Below are 10090 nucleotides of genomic sequence, written 5' to 3' on the forward strand. Positions count from 1 at the left end.
AAAAAAAAAAAAAAATTAAAGGAAAAAAATTAGCTGGGCGCGGTGGCGCACACCTGTAGTCCCAGCTACTCCGGAGGCTGAGGCGGGAGAATCGCTTGAACCCAGGAGGCGGAGGTTGCAGTGAGCCGAGATTCCGCCATTGCACTCCAGCCTGGGCAAAGAGGGAAACTCTGTCTCAAAAAAAAGAGAAAAAAACTAAAAACAGCCGGGAGCGGTGGCACATGCCTGTAGTCCCAGCTACTCGGCAGGCTGAGGAGGGAGGATCGCTTGAGCCCAGGAGTTCTGGACTACAGTGCCCTACGACGATCCGATGTCCGCACTAAATTAGGCATCCATATGGTGGCCTTTAGGGAGCGGGGACCACCAGGTTGCCTAAGCTGGGGTGAACCTGACCAGGTTGGAAACGGAGCAGGTGAAAACTCCCGTGCTGATCAGTAGTGGGACCGCACCTGTGAATAGCCACTGCACTCCAAGCCTGGGCAACAAAGAAGATGTCGTCTCTTAAAAAAGCAAAATTAAATTAAAAGAAAAAATATTAGCTGGGCGCAGTGGCTCACACCTGGAGTCCTGGCTACGCCGGAGACTGAGGCGGGAGAATCGCTTGAACCCTGGCAACAGAGGTTGCAGTAAGCAGAGATCGCACCACTGCACTCCAGCCTGGGACAACAGAGGGAAACTCTGTCTCAAAGAAAAGAAAGAAGAAGAGAAGAGAGAGAAGAGAAGAGAAGAGAAGAGAAGAGAAGAGAAGAGAAGAGAAGAGAAGAGGAAAAGAAAAGAAAAAAAGAAAAACAAAGCCAGGCGCGGTGGCGCGTGCCTCTAGTCCCAGCTACTCGGGAGGCTGAGGTGGGAGGATCGCTTGAGCCCCAGAATTCTGGACTGTAGTTCGCTATGCGATCGGGTGTCCACACCAAGTTTGTCATCAATATGGTGACCTTCCGGAAGCAGGGGACCACCAGGTTGCCTAAGGAGGGGTGAACTAGCCCAGGTCCGAAACGGAGCAGGTCAAAACTCCGGTGGTGATCAATAGTGGGATCGCGCCTGCGAACTGCCACTGCACTCCAGTCTGGGCAACATAGCGAGACCCCATCTCTTAAAAATAAAAATAAAAAAATTTAAACAAACAAACAAAAAGTCAGTTTGTACTAAATACCACTGACCTTCCAGGCAAAAGAGTAAAAAGGTATAAAAGGATTCTCACCTGAAGGTATCTATCTGCCAGCTTTGTAAGACAAATACAAAGTTTCTCATTTCCGAACTTGTATTTGAATAACTGACACAGAATTCCCATTCTGTCTTGAAAAAGTGCAGTACTTGAGGGGTGAGGAGGTGGTGGAAAGTTATAACATTCCGAAGTAACACTAGAAGACATGCTCAAAGTGCCCTCTTCCCAAGTTTCTTCATACAGACAGACATTAGCTTTTCTCCCAAACCAGAGCTCTTTCACTCTCACCATCTTAGCTCAAGTCCTTGTATTGATTTCAATCTTCTTAGACTTTGGGAACAAGAGAGCCTTATCAGTAGACTTTCTATTCATCACGCTGCTCCTCCTCCCCTTAAAAATCTAGAGTGATGAATGCAATAATTGGGGAGGCTGCGCTGTTTTGTTTTGTTTTTAAAGCCGGTGGGGAGGGAGGGAAGTGGTGGTAACTGGGACCCCTGGTCTTACAGAAGACCCTGTTAATCCCTAACTTTAAGTGAGGTAACTTCTGTCTGCTTTAACCTTTTAAAAACGCCGCCATAAAAATCATTTAAAAGTCAAAACAAAACAAAACCAACCAACGCTGCCGCTTTCGGAAGTTTCTCACCCGAGTCCGGGCCCAGGAGCGCTCACCTTACTGATCGCTGCGGCGGCGAACCCCACGTCCAGCCCTTTATACCCTCGCTTTACCCAAATGTGGAAATCCCCCTCCAACTTCGGCTCGCCCACGGACGCGAAGATGCAGTCCTCAGTCTCGGCGGCCCGAGCCCCACAGAGCCCTCGGCCTTCTCACCCACGCTCGCGGGCGCACCCCTCCGTCCCGCCCGGCCGGACGCCCTCCGCAGCCCGCAGCCCGCAGCCCCACGGGCCCCGCAAGCTCCCTTCAGGGCCCGGAGCCCGCCCCCAGCCCCCGCTCCCCGCCGCGGAGCCCACCGAGCCGTGGCCGTCGGCCGCGCCGGCCGCGTCGTCCTGCTGCAACTCCGCAGTCATGGCCGAGGCGCCCCGCCGCGGGTCACCCGCCTCCCGCCGCCGACGCCGCCGGCCCAGCCTCGCAGGACTAGGCCCCGCCCACCCCTTCCACCCCGCTCCGTCCCGCCCCCGCCCGCAGCGCGCGCCGGAGGCCCGGCCCACACGCTCCGCCCCCGGCATGCGCGCGCACGCAAGGCGCGCGGCCCAGGGCCGAACTGCTCTGCGTGCTCCCGCGCACGCCAGCCTGGCCCGGCGCCCGTCACGTGACCCCGACCCCGCCTGTCGCTCTTGGTCAGCTTCACTGCCCGGTGACGTTGCGGGCCGGTGCCGGGGAACTGGGTGTGCGAATCCAATCCTGGGAGCTGCGTTCCTGAGTCTTCTACGCTGTCTGCCCTCAAAATCTCCTCGTTTCTAGGACTGACCTTGGCTCCAGCCTCCCCATGGGCGAGTTAAAGCTGCTCCCCACCGTGGGAAACTGCCGAGGGACCGTGGAATAAAGGCTTTCCCACCAGACGTTGTAGCCGTTTCCAACTCCAGTGACACGAAAAAGTGTTCACCGTCTTTAAGTAAGAAAAAGAGAGGTGGGGCTGGGCGCTGTGGCTCGCACCTGTAATCCCAGCACTTTGGGAGGCCGAGGCGAGCGGATCACGAGGTCAGGAGATCGACACCATCCGGGTTAACTCGGCGAAACCCCGTCTCTAAAAAAAAAAAAGAAGAAAAGAAGAGGTGGAGGATGAATGCAGTCGTTCGTCTCAAGCTAATGAACAAACCAGAACGTCCATTCATGGGTGCCCACGTGGTGCCCTTAACCTTGATGCTCTTAACCTGGGCATGATAAGAAAAATTGCTGAGTTTTTCCATTTCCAATTTTCCGAAGTGCAAATAAAATTGTATGTTATTTTGTTATGTTTGAGACAGATATTTACGATTTCATGTTAAAAGCCCAGGTGCTCCTGTTGAATTTTTTGGTTTTTTTTAAACGGAGTCTTACTCTGTGGCCCAGGCTGGAGTGCAGTCGCACAATCTTGGCTCCCTGCAACCTCCGCCTCCTGAGTTCAAGCGATTTTCTCGAGTAGCTGGGATTACAGCTGGGATTACAGGCAGGCTCTACCACATCCAGGGTTTCACCATGTTGCCCAAGCTGGTCTTGTATTCCTGAGCTCAGGTGATCCGCCCGCCTCTGCCTCTCAAAGTGCTGGGATTATAGGCGTGAGCCACTGCGCCAGGCTTGAATAGTATTTTCTTTTTTTCTTCTTTTTTGAGACAGAGTCTTGCTCTATCACCCAGGTTGGAGTGCAGTGGCATGATCCCAGCTCACTGCTACCTCTGCCTCCTGGGTTCAAGCAATTCTCCTTCCTCTGCCTCCCACGTAGCTGGGATTACAGGCATCTGCCACCACACCTGGCTAATTTTTGTATATTTAGTAGAGATGGGGGTTCACCATGTTGGCCAGGCTGGTCTCGAACTCCTGACCTCGTGATCCACCCACCTTGGCCTCCCAAAGTACTGGGATTACAGGCGTGAGCCACCACACCCAACCTTGAATAGTATTTTCAACAACTGGGTGGGAATTGTGATTACTAAACCATGTTTCACATTTAAGATACAAATGTATCATGATGGTAAACCCACTTGACAGCCTGCTGGGTGTCCCATATCTGTGTGGAGGCTGAGTATGGACAAGCCTCTTTTAAGCGTAGCACTTTATACCCTTGCCCTGGTCTGATCTGACTCTCAAGCCACACTTTAAGTGTGAATTTTGCATGGACGGTGGCCTTTCCTGTACTCCTGGCATTGTTGTCCCTGGAATTATGATGTTTCACCTGCAGGCTCCCCCCGCAGTCTGCATGCAGGCAGTTTGTGACATAAGGAAACAGGTACAGGTCAGATGCAGCTCCCATGAGAGGCCAGATTACTCTCTGGGGCCTGGACTAGGACTGCTGCTACTTCAACCACCTGGAGATACAGGGATCTCCTTCCCCTGGCAGATTAACTGGGAGATTAGCATTGGTTGCAGTGATACTACCTCGGAATCTTCCATGTTCAACAGGCTGACGCTGTTTGTGTTTGAGGGTCGTAGGACGTTTTATATTTGTGGCTCTTCCATTTTTCTTTCCCTCATGAGTAACTGTGTTCATGGCCTCAGCCTGGGTGTCACTGCAGAACAGGTTGATGTTGTCTTTTTTTTTTTTTTTTTTTTTTTTTGAGACAGGGTCTTGCTCTGTCACCCAGACTGAAATACAGTGGTAAGGCCACAGCTCACTGCAGCCTTGAATTCCTGAGCTCAAGTGGTCCTCCTGCCTCAGCCTCTGGAACAGCAGGGATTACAGGCATGTGCTATGCCCAATTAATTTTTGTGTCTTTTTTGCGGAGATGGGATCTCACTATGTTGTTTAGGCTGGTCTCAAACTTCTGGGCTCAAGTAATCCTCCCGTCTTGTCCTCTAAAAATGTGAGGATTACATACATAAGACACCATGCCCGGCCCACATTGGTTTCTGAGTCTAGCTTATTTGCAGCATTCCCTATTTCTACCCTGTTAGAATGCTTTATTTACCATGTCTCTGGAGCAACCCTTGTTTGTCTTTACATGTTCATTTTAGGAAATTGCATGTTAATAGTGTGTAAGTGGTGTCAAAGCCTATAACCCTTGGTATTAGTCTGTTCTCACACTGCTATAAAGAACTACCTGAGGCCGGGTACAGTGGCTCACGCCTGTAATCCCAGCACTTTGGGAGGCCAAGGCAGGTGAATCAGCTGAGGTCAGGAGTTCAAGACCAGCCTGGCCAACGTAGTGAAACCCCATCTCTACTAAAAATATTTTTAAAAAATTTTCCAGGTGTGGTGGCATGCACCTATAGTCCCAGCTACTCAGGAGGCTGAGGCAGGAGAATCGTTTAAACCCAGGAGGCGGAGGTTGCAGTGAGCCAAGCTAGCACCACAGCACTCCAGCCTGGGAGACAGAGCAAGACCCTGTCTCAAAAAAAAAAAAAAAAAGAACTACCCGAGCCTGGGAAAATTATGAAGAAAGGCAGTTTGACTCATCAGTTTCACAGGCATAACAGGAAGCAAGACTGGGAGGCCTCAGGAAACTTACAATCATGGTGGAAGGCAAAGGAGAAGCCAGCATGTCTTACCATGGCAGAGTAGGAGGAAACAAAAGAAGTGCCCCACATACACATGCACATATACACACATAAAAACAGATCTCATAAGAACTCACTATCACGAGAAATGCATGGGGAAATCTACCCCATAATCCAATCATGTCCCACCAGGTCCCTCCCTTGGCAAGTGGGATTACAATTCAACAGGAGATTGGGGTGGGGACCCAGAGTCAAACCATATCACCCTTATTCATTAAAAAGGTCTTAAAAGACCAACAGACCTAGGCCAGTCACAGTGGTTCATGCCTATAATCCCAGCACTTTAGGAGGCCAAGGTAGGCAGATCACATGAGCTCAGGAGTTGGATACTAGCCTGAGCAACGTGACAAAACCCCATCTCTACAACAAATACAAAAAAAAATGTATTAGTCCGTTTTCACACTGCTGATAAAGACATACCCAAGACTGGGCAATTTACAGAAGAAAGGTTTTTTTTTGAGATGGAGTTTCGCTCTTGTTGCTCAGGCTGGAGTGCAATGGCGAAATCTTGGCTCACTGCAAGATTTGACTCTGTGCCTCCCGGGTTCAAGCAATTCTCCTGCCTCAGCCTCCCAAGAACTGGAATTACAGGCATGCACCACCATGCCCAGCTAATTTTGTATTTTTAGTAGAGATGGGGTTTCTCCATGTTGGTCAGGCTGATCTCGAATTCCCAGTTGATCTGCCCAACTCAGCCTCCCAAAATGCTGGGATTACAGATGTGAGTCACCATGCCTGTAGAGGTTTAAATGGACTCACATTTCCACATGGCTAGGGAGGCCTCAGAATCATGGCAGGAGGTGAAAGGCACTTCTTACATGGCAGCAGCAAGAGAAAATGAGGAAGAAGCAAAAGTGGAAACCTCTGATAAACCCATCGGATCCTGTGAGACTTATTCAGTATCACGAGAATAGCACAGGAAAGACGGGCTCCCATGATTCAATTACCTCCCTGTGGGTTCCTCCCACAACATGTGGGAATTCTGGGAGATAAAATTCAAGTTCAGATTTGGGTGAGGGCACAGCCAAACCATATCATTTCACCCCTGGCCCCTCAAAATCTCACGTCCTCACATTTCAAAACCGATCATGCCTTCCCAACAGCACTGTGAAGTCTTAACTCATTTCAGCATTAACCCAAAAGTCCACAGTCCAAAGTCTCATCTGAGACAAGGCAAGTCCTTTCTGTCTATGAGCCTGTAAAATCCAAAGCAAGCTAGTTACTTCCTAGTTACAATGGGAGTACAGGTATTGGGTAAACACAGCAGTTCCAAATAGGAGAAATTGGCCAAAACAGGTTACAGGGCCCATGCAAGTCCAAAATCCAGCGGGGCAGTCAAATTTTAAAGCTCCAAAATGATCTCCTTTGACTCCAGGTCACACATCCAGGTCACACTGATGGAAGATATAGGTTCCCACGGTCTTGGGCAGCTCCGCCCTTGTGGCTTTGCAGAGTACAGGCTCCCTCCCAGCTGCTTTCACAGGCTGGCATTGAGTGTCTGCGGCTTTTCCAGGTGCACAGTGCAAGCCGTCAATGGATCTACCATTCTGGGCTCTGGACAATGGTGGCCCTCTTATCACAGCTCCACTAGGCAGTGCCCCAGCAGGGACTCTGTGTGGGGGTTCCGACCCCACATTTCCCTTCCTCATTGCCCTAGCAGAGGTTCTGCATGAGGGCCCTGCCTCTGCAGCAAACTTTTACCTGGGCATCCTGGTGTTTCCATACATCTTCTGAAATCTAGGCGGAGGTTCCCAAACCTAAATTCTCAACTCCTGTGCACACACAGGCTCAACGCCACGTGGAAGCTGCCAAGGCTTGGGGCTTCCATCTTCTGAAACCACAGCTGGAGCTGTACGTTGGCCCCTTTCAGTCATGGCTGGAGCATCTGGGACATTGGGCACCAAGTCTTTAGGCTGCACACTGCCTGGGGGCCCTGGGCCCGACCCATTAAGCCACTTTTTCCTCCTGCGCCTCCAGGCTTGTGATGGGAGGGGCTGCTGTGAAGGTCTCTGACATGGCCAGGAGACATTTTCCTCATGGTCTTGGGGATTAACATTAGGCTCCTTGCTACTTATGCAAATTTCTGCAGCTGGCTTAAATTTCTCCCCAGAAAATAGGTTTTTATTTTCTTTCTTTCTTTTTTTTTTTGCAAGACAGAGTCTTGCCCTGGCACCTAGGCTGGAGTGCAATGGCAGGATCTCAGCTCACTGCAACCTCTGCTTCCTGGCTTCAAGCAATTCTCCTGCCTCAGCCTCCTGAGTAGCTGGGATTAGAGGCACCCATCACCACACCTGGCTAATTTTTGTATTTTTAGTAGAGAGGGGGTTTCACCATGTTGGCCAGGGTGGTTTTGAACTCCTGACCTGGCGATCCACCCACCTCAACCTCCCAAAGTGCTGGGATTACTGGTGTGAACCACCGTGCCTGGCCAGACTTTTCTATCACGTTGTCAGGCTGCAAATGTTCCAAAATTTATGTTGTTTCCCTTTTAAAACAGAATGGTTTTAACAGCACCGAAATCACCTTTTGAATGCTTTGTTGCTTAAGAATTTTTTCTGCCAGATACCCTAAATCATCTCTCTTAAGTTCAAAGTTCCACAGATCTCTAGGGCAGGGGCAAAATGCCACCAATCTCTTTGCTAAAACACGATGAGTCACCTTTGCTCCAGTTTCCAACAAGTTCCTCATCTGTATCTAAGACCACCTCAGCCTAGACCTTATTGTTCATATCACTATCAGCATTTTCTTTTTTTCTTTTCTTTTCTTTTTTTTTTTTTTTTTTTTTTTTTTTTTTTTTTTTTTTTGAGATGGAGTTTCACTCTTGTTGTCCAAACTGGAGTGCAATGGTGCGATCTCAGCTCACTGCAACCTCCGCCTACTGGGTTTAAGCAATTGTCCTGCCTAAGCTTCCCAAGTAGCTGGGATTACAGGTGTGCCACCACACCTGGGTAATTTTTTGTATTTTTAGTAAAAACAGGGTTTCACTATGTTGGCCAGGCTGGTCTCGAACTCCTGACCTCACTTGACCCGCCTGCCTTGGTGTCCCAAGTGCTGGGATTACAGGGGTGAGCCACCACACCCGACCCACTATCAGCATGTTCATCAAAGTCATTAAATGAGTGAGGTTGGGTGAAGGCACCGTCAAACCATATCAAAAAATTAGCCAGGTGTGGTGGCTCATGCCTATAGTCCCAGCTACTTGGGAGGCTGAAGGGGGGCAGGGGAGAATCACCTGAGCCCAGAAGATTAAGGCTGCAGTGAGCCAAGATCACACCACTGCACTCCAGCCTGGGTGATGTAGTGAGAACCTGCCTTAAAAAAAAAAAAACACCAGACCTCCTACACCCTTATCTCTGAAAGAGATGTGTACAGGTCTTTGGTAAACATAGGCCCTGAGTTTTGATTAAATCTCTTTCTGCTGAATGGTTCTAAACAGGGCTCCAGATCTAATAAATATAATCAATTTGGGGCTAGATGTGATAAATTCTGTTAGCCTCCTTTAACTTCCACTTGGTGCTAGACATGGTAATCAGCTAGGGACACCCTGCCCTACCCCAGCATTTGATGAACAGGTCTACATCAGTGGTTGGCCATCAGTTGGCAAGTCTCACAGTGATCAAATATCAAAAGTGGGTATCATGGAACATGTGCTGTCACCACAGAAAATCCCATCTCTTTCCTCTTAAGGGCTTATACATGAAGGCTCCAGAATAATTACATCATTAGTCAATAATTATTTCAAAAGTATCCAGGGGAGAAAATAATATTGGTAAGAAGCAATAATAAACAATTGGTATGTTTAAACAGGGAATAATTTGCAGAGTATTTTTCCAGAGAGGAAATTGAATTTTCTTTCCTTTTCTTGGAAAACCTTTTGTACCAATGCTAAGTTATTTTCTGAGTCAATGGATTTCTCTTCTGATTTACTGCGAACCCAAAATATAGCTTATGTTATAATAAAATTATGTTATTTGAATAATTGAATTATTGTGTGGATTGAGGAACTAAGTGACAATGAAAGGAACGTGTTAATAAAATAATAGAGAAAAGAAGAAATAAAGAAACGTGTGCTTATATTTCTTCTCTGCGTCACTCTGTAAATGCTTTTTGCCAGTGGCTTTTGGGCAACTGGATTTGAAAGCCGCAAGCTATGGCTGATTGACAGGTATGACTGGTCTTTATGCTGTGGATTCCTTTCCAGGAATGATCTATTCAGAAATGTCCTTAAGGGCCAGCTCCTCAGAAGCTAGGAAAATGGCCTCTGGAGGATAAAATATGGGTATTTCAGTAATAACCCCTAGATTAACGAGTTCCATCATATAAGGTTAAATTACAGGTATTAAGAAAATGTTTCAGAAAAGGATCTATGGTTAGTTGAAAAATAAATGGATTCCCATCCTTCCTCAAATATATAATGTAGGCAAGGTAGTGTGTGAGAATTGAAATTGTTTTCAGTAAAGTTAATGAGCTCATTTTAGAAGTAGAGTGAACGAGGCTGGGCGTGGTGGCTCATGTCTGTAATTCCAGCACTTCGGGAGACCAAGGCAGGTGGATCACCTGAGGTCAGGAGATCAAGACCAGCCTGACCAACATGGAGAAACCCCATCTCTACTAAAAGTACAAAAAAATGATGTGAGGGTGCTGGCACAGACCTGTAATCCCAGCTACTCTGGAGGCTGAGGCAGGAGAATCGCTTGAATCCAGGAGGTGGAGGTTGCAGTGAGCCGAGATCACACCATTGCACTCCAGCGTGGGCAACAAGAGCAAAAACTCTCTCA

The 10090-nt window shown here is 48.5% G+C and overlaps 1 protein-coding gene across 1 annotated transcript in view; it reads right to left on the reverse strand.

Moving 5' to 3' along the window:
- USP28 (ubiquitin specific peptidase 28) overlaps window positions 1-2256 on the reverse strand; it is a 78537-nt gene extending 76281 nt beyond the window's left edge. The window contains exon 1 of the mRNA XM_037736778.1: window positions 2132-2256. Coding sequence (XP_037592706.1) covers window positions 2132-2188 — 57 coding nt within the window. The 5' untranslated portion in view covers window positions 2189-2256. The remainder of the gene's footprint in view (window positions 1-2131) is intronic.
- Window positions 2257-10090: the final 7834 nt, after the last annotated feature.

Source organism: Cebus imitator, unplaced genomic scaffold (genome assembly GCF_001604975.1).
Source record: "Cebus imitator isolate Cc_AM_T3 unplaced genomic scaffold, Cebus_imitator-1.0 Scaffold28, whole genome shotgun sequence".
In the NCBI taxonomy this organism is placed as follows: Eukaryota; Metazoa; Chordata; class Mammalia; order Primates; family Cebidae; genus Cebus; species Cebus imitator.